Below are 13,668 nucleotides of genomic sequence, written 5' to 3' on the forward strand. Positions count from 1 at the left end.
GTGAAATCAGGAAGACCAAAGTGCAATTGGAGTTGCAGCTAGCAAGGGACGTGAAGGGGAACAAGAAGGGTTTCTACAGGTATGTTACCAACAAGAGGAAGATGAGGGAAAGTGTGGGCCCCTCACAGAATGGGGGAGGCAACCTAGTGACAGAGGGTGAGGAGAAAGCTGAGATACTCAATGCCTTTTTTGCCTCTGTCTTCACAGACAAGGTCAGCTCCCAGACTACTGCACTGGGTGGCACAGAATGGGAAGGAGGGGAACATCCTGCAGTGCTGAAGGAACAGGTCCAAGACTATTTAGAAAGGCTGGACATACACAAGTCCATGGAGCCGGATGCAATGCATCCAAGGGTGCTGAGGGAGTTGGCTGATGTGATTTCAGACCCATTGGCTGTTATCTTTGAAAGCTCGTGGCAATCGGGGGAGGTCCCGGGCAATTGGAAAAAGGCAAATATAGTGCCCATCTTCAAAAAAGGGAAGGAGGAGGATCCGGGGAACTACAGACCCGTCAGCCTCACCTCAATCCCTGGAAAAATCATGGAGCAGGTCCTCAAGGAATCCATTTTGAGGCACTTGGAAGAGAGGAAGGTGATCAGGAACAGTCAACATGGATTCACCAAGGGAAAGTCATGCCTGACCAACCTGACTGCCTGCTATGAAGAAGTGACTGGCTCTGTGGATGTGAGGAAAGCGGTGGACATGATATACCTTAACTTTAGCAAATCTTTTGATATGGTCTCCCACAGTATTCTTATCAGCAAGTTACAGAAGTATGGGTTGGATGAATAGTCTATAAAATGGATAGAGAACTGGCTAGAGCATAGGGCTTAATGCGTACTGATCAATGGCTCCATGTCTAGCTGGCAACCGGTCACAAGCGGAGTGCTGCAGGGGTCGGTCCTGGGTCTGGTTTTGTTCAACATCTTCATTAATGATCTGGAGGATGGGGTAGATTGCACCCTCAGCAAGTTTGCAGATGACACCAAGCTAGGGGGAGTGGTAGATACGCTGGAAGATAGGGATAGGATACAGAAGGGTCTAAACAAACTGGAGGATTGGGCCAAAAGAAATCTGATGAGGTTCAACAAGGACAAGTGCAGAGTCCTGCACTTAGGACAGAAGAATCCCATGCACAGCTACAGACTGGGGACCGATGGGCTCGGCAGCAGTTCTGCAGAAAAGGACCTGGGGGTAACAGTGGATAAGAAGCTGGATATGAGTCAGCAGTGTGCCCTGGTTGCCAAGAAGGCTAATAGCATATTGGGCTGCATTAGTAGGAGCATTGCCAGCAGATCGCGGGAAGTGATTATTCCCCTCTATTCGGCACTGGTGAGGCCGCATTTGGAGTATTGTGTCCAGTTTTGGGCCCCCCACTACAAAAAGGATGTGGAGAAGTTAGAGAGAGTCCAGTGGAGGGCAACAAAAATGATTAGGGGGCTGGAGCACAAGACTTATGAGGAGACGCTGAGGGAACTAGGCTTGTTGAGTCTGCAGAAGAGAAGAATGAGGGGGGATTTGATAGCAGCCTTTAACTACCTGAAAGGGGGTCCCAGGGAGGATGGAGCTAGGCTGTTCTGGGTGGTGGCAGATGACAGAACTAGGAGCAATGGTCTCAAGTTGCAGCGGGGGAGGTCTAGGTTGGACATTAGGAAAAAGTTTTTCCCTAGGAGGGTGGTGAAGCACTGGAATGGGTTACCTAGGGAGGTGGTGGAATCTCCATCCTTAGAGGTTTTTAAGCTGCAGCTTGACAAAGCCCTGGCTGGGATGGTTTAGTTGGGGTTGGTCCAGCTTTGAGCAGGGGGTTGGACTAGATACCTCCTGAAGTCCCTTCCAGCTCTGTGATTCTATGATTCTATTCTAAGAGCGGCTGTGTGTGTGGAGGAGAGGAATGGTGTGAAAAAAGTTTTATTGTGGACTGAAATCAAGCAGGGTTAGATGAACCCCTCTTTCACTGACTGGCTCAGTTATTCCAGACAGTCCGTGTCCCATCAGAACTGGACTAGTTCTGAGAGACCGGCATGTAGAAGTCTAACATTAAAGAACTAAACTTAAGTTTGGCCAAGGAAATAGATATCTGTCGTACGTGAAGGCCTTGACAGTAAGTGATACAGCCAGACGGAATGATGTAGGGGGGATGTCTGCTTAAAAGAACAACTAATGAGATAAGAAGTTTTAAAGGCAGCCTCTGACCAACAGGGGTGACTGCAGCTGAGATTGCATCAAACAAAGGGAATCTGTCTTAAAAAAGAGCCAACCCGGCCCTTCCCCAACCCTCGCCCCAGTGCTAGAGCCTGTGTGAGCCGAGGTGCAATGGGAAAACTGGTGGACAGCAAAAAGCCGGGAAGGAAAGGCCTTGGGAAGAAAGGAGGATGGTCAATCTAATCTGACGAAGATCGAAGTAAGGCTGACTTGTCTCCGGTTGGTTTGTACCTGCAGGCAGTGAATGGCAGTGACCTCGCGTGTCTGTGAACGGGAGAAGCAGGGAACTCGGGAAGGATTCTTTGCTAGCCGCTGCCTGAGCACGTCTGCGTCCCAGCGTTAGCCCGTTTGTAAGTATCTCCATCCATGTGCTGGGACTGTCTGCTTGTTGTAAATCGCTTGTTGCGGGGCCGTTTGGGGCGTTTTGCTTTAGAGCAGCTGGGCAAGCACCATTTGGCCTTTGGATTCCGTTCCAAGGAATTGATGGTTAAATTGGTGTCAAATGTTAATTCCAGCCCGCGCTGGAAAGCCCGTAGTGACGCTGTGTCAGGTCGGGGATGACTTCTCGGTCCCCAGAGCTAGCCCAGCAGAAGCCCTGCCGCTGCCATGTCAGCAAAGAAGTCCTTTTCCCGGCGTAGCTGGCACCAGTTGCCCGAGCACAGGCTCATGTCAGCGTGTCACCGACTGTCCCTGTCGCGTTTCCAAGTCAGCCGCTGCCGAGGGACGGCTGTAGCAGTGGCACACCTTCAGAACACACGTTTGGCGAACGTTCCTGGAATCGATGGTTGCAGTGACTCTCCACCCCCCAGCTCGCAACGGCGTCCTGGTATGGCGGCCAGGCTCGTCTGCGTGGCAAGGGACAAGGGCGTTCAACCGCCTCGTGACGGCTGCAGCAGCAGAAGTCCCAGTGACGGAAAGGCCCCACTGCCAGCCCTGCCCCACTGCCTTCAGCGTCTCAGCAGTGACCACTGCGCCAGGGTGTCTCCGCTTCCCGCACAGAGCTGCTACCGTGCTTCACGCTGACTGGCCTTCGGCTGTCGAAGTGGGATTAGAATAACCCAGGGCAGGTTTTGTTGTCCTCTGCATTTGTTAAATGCCCACCCCGGTACCTGGGCAAGAGGGATTGGCGGGTGTGGGGGGAGGGAACAGACTGTGGATCCAGTTTGCTCTCTTCCCAAGCCAAAGGGCAGCCGCCCCGTTCCTGCCTCCCGTGTGTGTGTGTGTCAGTGACAGCAGCGCTTGCGTACACCCTGGTGCTAGCAGCTGCACAAACGCATCGAGGCGATCTCTGCGCCCAGCGGTTCACAATCCAGAGAGACGCCAGCCAAAGGCGGGGCGGGGGAACGCGCTTAGGGAGGGGAAGAGACTGGCCTGACATCCCGCAGCAGGTCGGGGCAGAACTGCAGGGCTCTAGCCCACTGCCCCAGCCGCTAGACCACGCTGCCTGGTTTCTTTCTGCCTCTCCCTGGATGTTCGCTGCTGCCTGAAGTGGACTGGGACTGACCCCTGGGGAACGTGCCCCCCGGCAGGTGGCTCGGTGTGTGATCCCGGGACATGGACAGGGAAACCTGGCTGCAGAGCGGCTCGCCTGGGTGCCATGGAAAGGTGACATGATGCAGCTGTAAATAAGCAGCTCCCAGGCCCAGTGCAGGACACAGGCAGCTTGAGGCTGCCGCCAGCGAGGAGAGGGAGGCTGTTACAGGGCCGGGCTGTGCAGCAGGAGGCGAGCAGCTTATTGCTTGAAGGGCTCGAGTGCAGCTGCCGGGGGGAGCCTGGACTGTGGCAAACGACCCCATCCCATCGTCCCAGGCAGCGCTGCATGCGGCAGCCTGTCTCTAAAGCAGCCTGTGCCCGGCCAGCTGGCTGGGTTCCCTGCAGGCAGAGGGAAGCTGCCATCTCCAGGCTCTGTGCAGCAAGCGGTTGCATCACAGCTGCTCTGGGCTGGAAGTGAGGGGCTTTCCCGGCTGGTGGGAGGCGCCTGGCTGGGGTCTGTGCCCAGGTGAGTCTAGCGTGTCTAACCCCCGCTTTGTTGGCAAAGCGGCTGGGAGAGGGGACGACTGGGACCACCGCAGAGCAGCTGTGAATAGCCTGTCGCTGTCCCTTTGTATTTGACGCTGCCACGCAGTGATCGTGGCCCGGACTGCTGGCTCCTGTGCAGTGGGGCTCGCTGCTCGGGAGAGGAACGGGCTTGCTTTGCTCTTGGCTGCAGCTGGCAGCGTTTCTTCCACGGCTGCAGAAGTGGAAATTCAAGGAGCTGAGCCAGCTAATCCGCAGATAGCAGGCAGGGCACGGTGCAGCATGTCTGTCCAATCAGCTGCTACGCGGAGGTTTGGTTGGCCAGGGAGAGCTCAAACAGAGCCAAGGGACGGGGGCCAGGTATCCTGCCCAGCGCGGGTGGGAACAGATGTGACTCCCAGGGGGAGCACTGAGCAGCAGATGGGTGAAACTCGCCGCTCTGCACAGAGCATGGGGGTGCCCGAGTGGATCCGGCCCATGTCAGGCGCGAGGTCCTGCGCTGTGCTGGTCACAACGGGCGTTTCCTCTGGCGCTCGGCCTGCAGCCCTGCCGCGGAGGAGGAGACGCCGTGAGCAGCGGGCCGGTCGGTCCTGAAGTATGGGTCTCGCTGGGCGTGTTCTAGCCACAGAGCTTCACACGAAGTGCCCAAACCCAGCTGTGTAAAGGGAGACGCCGAACAATGCGCCCCCTTATCAGCTGTGCCAGGCTCCCGGGTCAGTCCCTGCCCCACCACCCCAGAGCGGTGTGGGGCGGCTGCTGGTGGGCCCCGAGGTCACGCTCACCTGTACTCGAGCCCTGACGACAGGGCCGGGGGAATTTCCCAATTGTTTCTCTGCTCGTTGTGATCTGTGCCTGGGAGGGGGACAAATCAAACCCACAGATTAACACTCCGGGGGGGCCTCTTGAAGTGGGTGTGCAGGGGGGTCATAGCCATTTGTGCCTTAAAGTAACCCCCACCCGCCCCGGAGCTGCTTGCCGGCCGCAGAGCGCCGGGGCTGGCCATGCCCAGGGAGCTCGGGAGGTCCTGGCTGAGCAGCCGGCATCACAGGCAGGGCCAGCGCGTCCCGGCCAGCCCGGGCAGCATGGCTCCTGCTGTGCCTCTCCCTGCTCGAGTCCCAAGCGGCAGGGCGTCCCCCCCTCCCCTTGGCAGATGATTCCACACCTTCATGCCTCTCGCTGGGCCCCTGTTGGCCGGCTTGCAAACATCTGCCTAGCCCGCTGACACCTGCCCCCTGCCCGGGGTCTCCCCAGCCCTTCCAGGTGCCCAGGCTTCCCCTCCCCTCCCAGAGCTGAGCCTCTGCCCTGCTCCTTGCTCGGGAAGGTGAACGAGCAGAGGAGGGACAAGGAATCCGGGCAGTTCCCCGGGAAGTCGAGGAACTTCCCGTGAGCTCAGTCCCAGCTGATGGCTCGTGTCCTTTGTCCCCAGCAGCGTGGGCCAAAGTCCCTGGATACAGAGTGGCGCGCTCCGCCCCCAGAGGCCAGGAAGCTTTTCCTGTTCCCGCGTGTGGAGTCTCCGGGGACGCAGGATCCAGGGATCTGCACCAAACACTCCAGCAAGGTGAGCAGTGCGTCCTGAGCAGAGTCACCCCAAAGGGCTGGCAGTGCCCCCCCCCCCGGAGCCAGGCACCCCCGCTGGCTAGGTGCCACGCTGCGCAAGGGAACGCGTGAGAGCTGCTCTGCATGTGGATCCGGCGGGGGGGAGGGGAAGGACAGCTGTGACACCAACACCTGTCCTCACCTTCCAGACCCGATCTCGGCCCTCTGGGCTGGGGGAGCCGCTGGCCGGGTGCTGCATGGAACCTGGGTGGCCAGGTTGTTTGTAGCCAGCCAGGGCTAGCATTTAAAGGGGCAGGGCCAGCCTAGTGAACCTCCCTCCCCCCCCCCCCCCCCCCCCAATCCTGAGCCCCTGGGAGGGCCTTGTCTCCCACAGGCAGGAACACAGCAGTCTGCTCCCTCCTGCCCCTCCCGTCCCCGTCTTGTTCTCTAGGGCAGGGCTGCCAAGTGGTGTTTCCAGGAAAAGGGTGAGTGAAATGGGCTGGGAGGGAAAGTACACACACCCCCACACCCCCGTGGCTGGAAATGGGGACCAGTGTATTATTATACGAGAGAGCATTAAAAAGGCCCAGTCCCACAAGTGAGGGGGAAGACGCAGCTGTGGTTCTTCATGGATGCCGAGGCCAGAGGGGATCCCCTGTAACACAGGCCGGAGCCCTGCCCCCCCACGACTCCTGGAGCCGGCAGAGCGGTTAGATAAACAGCCAGTCTGGATTGAAGACTTGGCAGGGATGGAGAAGCCGCCACGCCCCTGGGGAACCTGTTCCCGTGGTGCATTCCCCTCGCCCTCCCAAATGTGCGTCCTCTTTCCACTCTGGATTTGTCTAGCTTCAGCTTCTGCCATTGGGTCGTGTTCCACCGTCCTCTGCTGGGCTGAAGAGCCTGCTGTTAAATATTTGTTCCCCATGTTGATGCCTATAGACTACAGCCGCGTCAGCCCCACACCTTCCTCCTGCAGCTGAACAGAGTGAGCGCCTTGCCTCTCCCTAGCAGGCAGGTGTTCTAATCCTGTACTCATCCTCGGGGCTCTTCTCTGGCCCCGCCAGTTTATCAACATCCTTCTTGACTTGTGGGCACCAGACCTGGCAACTCTTCCAGCAGCAGTTACACTGCAGCCAAATAATCCAGAGGTGAAATAACCTCCCTGCTCCGGCTCCTTTACCATCCTGCTAGGAGTGATCTGCATCCCTTGGTAGCTGGGACAGTTCCAGCAAAATGCGTTTGAATCCAGCAAAATGCAGTGCTGCACATCTAGGAACAAGGAGCACAGGCCCTACCTATGGCATGGGGGACTGTCTCCTGGGAGTGGGGACTCTGAAATGGATTGACGGGTCGCGGTGGAGACGTAACTGACTGTGAGCTCCCAGTGCGATGGGGTGGCACAAAGGGCTGATGCGATGCCAGGATGGATACACGGGGGTGGTGAGTGGCAGCAGCAAGGTGATGTTAGTCCTGCTTTGAGCAGGGGTTGGACTAGATACCTCCTATGGTCCCTGCCAACCCTACTCTGCTGTGAGTCTGTGATGTTGCTGCTGTATATGGCGCTGGGGAGACCCACCCTGGATTCTAAAAAGATGCTGAAAACTTGGAGAAGGGCAGAGGAGCCGCCAACATGACTGGGTGGCTGGAGAACACGCCTTGCAGTGAGACGTGCAGAGCTCCGTCTGGCTGGCTGAGCAGAGAGAAGGCTGAGGGTGACTTGATCACATGTGTAAGTACCTTCCTGGGGAGAAGGTGCCGGGTGCTAGCGGGCGCTTTCATCTGGTGGAAGGTGGCAGGACAAGACCCAGCGGCTGCAAGCTGAAGCCAGACAAATTCCGCGCCTGGAAAGCGGCAGACGTTTTTTCACGTGATCAGCGATCGGGGCAAACTGCCGTGGGAGGCGGTGCTTTCGCCGTCTCCTGCCTGGCGAGTCTGGCCTGACTGCCCGTCTGGGAGACGCTTTAGCCAGACACGTTTTATGGGGCTCCATGCAGGCGACCTGGGTGCGGCTGTCTGGCCTGTGCTCTGCAGGAGGTCAGCTTAGATGAGCTGAGGGTGCCATGCTCCGTGCCCAGCGTGGGATGGCCCGGGTTAGCGGCGGCCTTGTGGCTCAGCTGTGGGGCTTGGCGGGAGGAGACCTGGGTTCTGTTCTCAGCTCAGCCACTGACTCTCTGTGGCCTCAGGCACGTAACCTGCAGCCTGGGTTTCAGAGGCTCAGCTCCTGCGTCTCCAGCTGGCTTTGGACAGCACGGCCTCTCATGCCCACAATTCCTGGGAGCACCCAGCGGATTGCAGGCCCCTCCACCCAGCTGCCCCAGGACCCTCTCTCTCCTGATGGGGTGGGGGTGGAGCATCCGTCTGGGGGTGCAGGTGCAGGGAAGGTGCTGATGGGTGGGTGTTGAGGGAGCTGGGAGGGGCGGTGGGGAGACGCAGGGCTGGGAGAGGCCATTTGCCAGCGCTCAGTGATGCTGGGGAGGGAACCCAGTGCAGCTGGCTGGCGGATGAGGGAGCCTGAAGCCCATCCGAGCCCCTCGCTTCACCCCTGAGCTGCTGCCGTCTCCACCGGGCTGTGCCTTCCTGGGGCAGCAAGAAGCTGCCCGCTCAGCCCAGGGGCACTGGACGCTGTGAGGCGCCAACGCCTGCTGTGCCGGGGCTGAGAACAATGCCAGGGCCCCGTTAACGCCCCGCTGGACACCGGCAGCCCTGCAGAGGGGAGCAGCCAGTGCATCAGCAACGTCCCAAATCCCGCCCCGCCCCCCCGGCTTTCCACTCTGTCTGTTCTAGGGTGACGAGGCCACGTGGCCGCCATGGCTCCGTACCGCATCCGGCAGTATGAGGACCGTGACTACGAGGCAGTGCGCGCCATCTTCGCCCAGGGGATACTGGAGCACGTTCCCGCCGGCTACTTCCATGTGCTGATGCGTCTCCAGGTCCAGCTGTTCTTCTGGGGCCTGTTCCTGGCAGTGCTTGTGGCCTCCGGGTCCCTCCTCGTCTCCCTTGCAGCTCTGGCGCTGACTGTCACCGGGAGCTGGTTTGGCCTCCGGTCTATGTGGACCAGTTACGTCCAGCAGGCTCTTCGCAGCGACCTGCGGGACATCCGGAGAACCTACCTGGAGGCGGCAGACTCTTGTCTCTGGGTGGCAGAGTCCGACGGGGCTGCGGTGGGCATGGTGGCTGCCGTCCTGCCGGAGGACCCCTCGCAGAGGGGGAGCGCGTTGGAGCTGAAGCGCATGTCCGTGGCCAGGGAGTACCGGGGCCAGGGAATCGCCAGGGCGCTCTCCATGACAGTCATCCGCTTCGCCCAGGAACGTGGCTACAGCACCGTTGTGCTGGCAACCTCCATGGTTCAGTTTGCGGCTCAGCACCTGTACGAGCGTTTGGGCTTCCAGAAGGTCCGGGAGAGATCCCCGTCGGCCCTGGCCCGGTTTCTGCAGTTCTCCATCTTCTATTACAGATACGAGATCCCAGGGGCTCGCTGAAGGCGGGTAGGTGGCAAGGCTGGAGATTCTTTGCCGGCCTGCCCAGTAGCTGGGAGCTTGGCCTGGCTTGTTAATTAACTCCCAGCAACTTGCTACCCTTTTTTTTTTTTTTTTTTTAATACCTTTTTGTATTAACCATTTTCATTGAAAAATAAACTGAGCTTGGAGGACAAGGCTCGTGTGCACGACGCTGTTCTTGTGCTGGCATGGCATTGTTGTTCCCCTAAGGGCTCCCCCTTACCCACAGCCCCCTCGGTCCTGCTGGGTCTGAACTTCACCCCTGGAACTGAACCAGCCGGGATCAGACACACCCACATTCGCTCAGTTCCTAGCTAACCCATGGCCCCTCCAGAACCCGGCAAACCCCTCCGTGAAGGCATCTCTTTCCCCCGGTCTGCTCAGCTCGGCCGCAGGAATCGGTGCGAGGGGGTCTGGCCGGTGTGAAACGGATGGACAGACTGGAGGGTTCCCGCGGTCCCCTGGGGCCCAGAGTCCAAGCAGCGATTGTTCATTACGCTGCCTGGCTGTGTTGATTAGTGCCTAGCTCAGGACGGGGGCTCTGGACAGTCAGTGCCCAGCACAAGGGGCCTCCCCAGTGCCTGGGACCCCTTGGTCTGCCGCTGACCTCCAGGGAGGGTCGGTGTCCTTAGCCCCACGTACGGACTGGAGATGGGGGTAAGGCTCGTGGGTCAGCTGCAGGCGCCTAAAATTGGGCACCGAGGGCTTGGAGGGAGAAGGGGTGAGTCCCCACGACTCCCTCTGGCCGCCCGTAAAGGGCTGTATGCCCGGCTCGCACCCCGGGGGGACGATGGCACGGCTTGGCTACACGCCGCTGGCCACCCGCAAAGGGCCGTGCGCCCACCCCGTTCCCCGGGCAGACGGCGGCACGGCTACACGCCTCTGGCTGTCCAGGAGCGCCCGCAAGAGTCAGACTAAATGTGCCCGGTACAATCTGAGCTCTCCTGGCCAGGCCCATTAATCTGCCCCGTTCCTGTCCCAGGGCGACACCAGGCCGGCGGCTGCAGACGGGCACATGTCACAGAGCCGACTCCTTTCACCTTTCCCCAGCACTCAGCCCCGAGAGCTGCTGCGGGGCTGCTCTGAATGCCGTTTGCTCTCACCCCCCAGCTGGGAGGGGCCCTGCCACTCTTGGCGTCGCTGCCCCCACAGGGCTCTCGAGACAGCGTCTAGCCCCGTCCCTGCTCCGGGATGTGCCTGGAGCCCAAACCTGCCCTGGCTTTTCCTGTTGCTGCATTGCAACGGCTGACTCTGCCGCCCACCCCCTGCCCGGCTCGCCCAGCCCAGAGCTGTGCCCTGCCCTGCCCTGCCCTGCCCTGCCCTGCCCTGCGTGAGCTGGGGCTCCAGCCCCTTGCCCCCTGCCCCCTGCCTGAGGAGACGGTTCAAGAGCAGGGCAGCGGAGGAGGAATAAGGATGCAGGGCCGTTCCCTGCACAGGCCAGGCGCGTCCTATGGGCTCGGTCCTGGCTGGTGGCCAGTGGCCTGTGGCCCCACCTGGAGCAGAGTCCTGGGCTACCACGCAGCTGCCTTCTGCCCCCGTTCCCAGAGTCCAGCAGCTGTTCCACGCCCCTGCATGGGATCTCCTGACCTGGGCCCAGCTCTGCGCGCTCTCCTCCCACCATCCCTGCAGCAGCCCCGAGTCCTGCCTGCAAGCACTCCACGCCGGCTTAGTGGGGGTTACGCGGCCACGCTTAAACCGAGACACTAGGGCCAAGCCCTTCACACCAGTCAGCCTCCCCCGCCTCCCCCCCCAATCCTAGTTCTAGACGCCCACAGAACTCCCTCTTTCCCTGACCATGGAGCCATGTGCCACCGAAACCCCCCCCGCTCCTTCTTAATCGGCTTAATTATATCTGCAACCCCCCTCCAATGTGTGGTCATGTGCCGTTTTGGGGGGGGTGTCTGGCTCTGGGGGCTTTAGTACAACCCCATGGGAGGGGCAGAGAACAGGATCGCAGCTCGGCCAGGGTCACTTTATGGCCCTCTGTTTCTTTCTTTTTAACACCTCCCTCATGGTCCCAGCCGGTGGCTTGGCCGTGTGCTGACATCTGCCGCGCAGAGGAGGCAGCGCTGCCCCTCATGTATCCCACCTTCACTGCGCCGAGACCTTTAACTGCAGCCCTTAGCTCGGCACAGTGATAAAGAAAACCCAGCGTCCGGCCAAAGAGACACACCATGTCACTGTGCTTTGCCAACGTGTGTGTCTCAGAGACTCAGCTGGCCCAGAATCCCAGCTCAGGCCTAACCGCTTATACCACTTGCACCCGAACACCTGCTTTTCCGCTGGCCTTCCTCTCCAGCGAGAGGACGCATGGGGCGGTGCTTAGGGGTTATAAAATAAAGAGCCAGGTGGCTATGCATGAGGGAGGGAGCAGGGCTCTGCCGGTGCACACCGATGCGTCTGCAGGATGATTGTAGAACCAAACCCAAAGTCCTCATCCATGTGTCCCCTTCTGACAGGGGTAGCTCTTACGCCAATTTATGGGCTCTGCTTCGTCATGCTGCATCTGCGTCCTGGGGTGATTATTGAGCACCCTGTTTTGCTAGCACGACCCTTGCTGTTATTCTCCATAGTTTGTTTTGGTTTGTTTTTTGAGGCGGATTCCAGAGCAGCAGGTGGGCAGTCTGCAGCCGGCTGGGTCGTAAACGTTGTTGTTTTCACTCCAGTGAACAGCCAAGGCTGGCGCCTTTCCCCGTCACTCGCTGGGCTCCCAGGCACACATCACTCATTCAGCTATTTACACCCGGATTGTTTAACATGTGCTTCAGACGTGTACAGGGCAGACACACGTGTCCGTCAGCAGCCATGACTTTGGTTTTAGTTTACAACATTTACTATCCTCACAAAACGGTTTTATTGAACGTTGCGTTTTCCGGTTCTCGAAGGTTTGCTGGTGTTCCTTTCAGCCGTGACTTTAAACCATGAACTTCAACAATAGCAACGCTTTCACAGCGTGATTTTTGGTAACTTTACAAACGAAATAACCAGTGACCAGACGTTAATTGCGGACAAGGTATCAGCAGTGAGCAGCTCCCCCTACATACCCACAGTGCAACTGCTGTGGTGGTTTGTCACGTACCAGGACAATCAGGGTGTTTCACATAGAATCAGTCTAACAGAATCAAGCTTTTGGGATTATCAGGGCGGGACTGAGGCAAGGCTGGTGCCATTCCTCACTCCGCCCCAGCCTGCCTGGGTGACCTTGGGCCAGTCACTTAGCCTCTCTATGCCTCAGTCCCTGGCTGCCCAACGTGGCCAGCAGCCTGCCTATGGCGGGGTGTGAGGACAGCTACGTGAACAGCTGGGAGGTGACAGGGACCAGCTGAGTAGCCTAGCTGGACACTGCAGCCCCAGACCTCTCAGGAGGAGGACGCAGCCAGTGCCTCCACCCTGCCACCCCACACAGGCACCTGGTAGTTCCCACACGGTGCCAATCTGCTGCCTCGTTAGGTGCCTAAACACCTTTGTAAACCTGGCCCATTGTGCCCTTGCCAGCCGGCCCTGGGCCCGGTGCAATGCCCCTTGGGGTAAAGCAGAGCCGCTGCTCTCCTGGGCCGTCCCACGCCCCGCTCATTGCTGGAACGTCCGCCAGAATCCAGGGCGCCGTGCGGTGCTTTCTGCAGGGCCCTGCCCTGCGCAGGCTGACAGGAGGTGGGGGACGTGCCCCAGAGACCCCGCGAGCCGTCTGATTCAGCATGTAGGGTCTGAGGCCACCCGCTTTCACGCCAGTGAGCCTCGGGCATGGTGGGGCGCACGGGCACCCTCTGGTCAGCATTCGGGGGCCCAGCCTTGTTGAGACAGCCCCTAACTGATTGGGCGGGCATTGGCAGAGCCGGGGCCGTGGGCAGGGCAGGGCTGGGCTAGCAGGAGGTCAGGATTGAGGGGCACCGGCAGAGCTGTGGGCGTGGGGCTGGTTCAGCGCACACTGCACGGCCGTAACCAGGGCTTGCCGCCCTGCGTGGCCTCGTGACGTGCTGCCTGAGGGGCTGCCCGGGCCGGGCCGGGCTGGCTAAGGGCCCAGCGCGCTGAGGAGCCAGGGCCCCCCCTTTCCTTGCACAGAGGCTGAGATCTCGAGTGTATTTCTCCTATTAGCTCAGCCCAGCACCAGTCCGCTCCAGCCCCTGGAAGCTGCCAGCTCTCAGCAGAAGCCAAACCAAGGCCGGCCAACCCCGTCCCTCCCGCCCCACTCCACCGGCGGGCACAACGGGCGGCTTGTCAGGCCCGTATTGACATGAGGCGCTCGTGCTCCTCCGGGACCTGGCTGCCTGGCGGTGGGCAGGACACGGGGCTGGGGCTGTTTGCTTTCACGACGCTCCAGGCGCCGGGCAGAGCTGGGCTGGGTTTCTGTCCCGGTGCCGTTTGGGTCGGCGCCAGGCTGGGCTGCGTGCCACCCACTGACCGAGACTCTGCACCCTCGG

The 13,668-nt window shown here is 59.8% G+C and overlaps 1 protein-coding gene across 3 annotated transcripts; it reads left to right on the forward strand.

Annotated features, from left to right (window-relative positions):
* Positions 1 to 9,401, forward strand: LOC137143660 (N-acetyltransferase family 8 member 3-like). 3 transcript variants are annotated; one of them, XM_067533572.1, is made up of 4 exons: positions 1 to 79; positions 2,439 to 2,551; positions 5,644 to 5,775; positions 8,538 to 9,401. In XM_067533572.1, the coding sequence occupies exon 4, from the start codon at positions 8,561 to 8,563 to the stop codon at positions 9,230 to 9,232; it is 672 nt and encodes a 223-aa protein (XP_067389673.1). In that variant the 5' UTR covers positions 1 to 79; positions 2,439 to 2,551; positions 5,644 to 5,775; positions 8,538 to 8,560; the 3' UTR covers positions 9,233 to 9,401. The 3 variants fall into 3 exon arrangements, with proteins under 3 accessions (XP_067389673.1, XP_067389674.1, XP_067389676.1); XM_067533573.1 differs by having other exon boundaries at positions 5,647 to 5,775; XM_067533575.1 differs by lacking the exons at positions 1 to 79; positions 2,439 to 2,551; positions 5,644 to 5,775 and adding an exon at positions 501 to 665.
* Positions 9,402 to 13,668: the final 4,267 nt, after the last annotated feature.

The sequence above is a fragment of the Emydura macquarii genome, unplaced genomic scaffold, assembly GCF_026122565.2.
Source record: "Emydura macquarii macquarii isolate MOO-44397 ecotype Brisbane River unplaced genomic scaffold, CSIRO-AGI_Emac_v2 contig_3345, whole genome shotgun sequence".
Lineage (NCBI taxonomy): Eukaryota > Metazoa > Chordata > Testudines > Chelidae > Emydura > Emydura macquarii.

Coding starts and splice junctions, on each gene's coding strand:
- LOC137143660 (XM_067533572.1), top strand. CDS start 8,561: ATGGCTCCGTACCGCATCCGGCAGTATGAGGACCGTGACTACGAGGCA.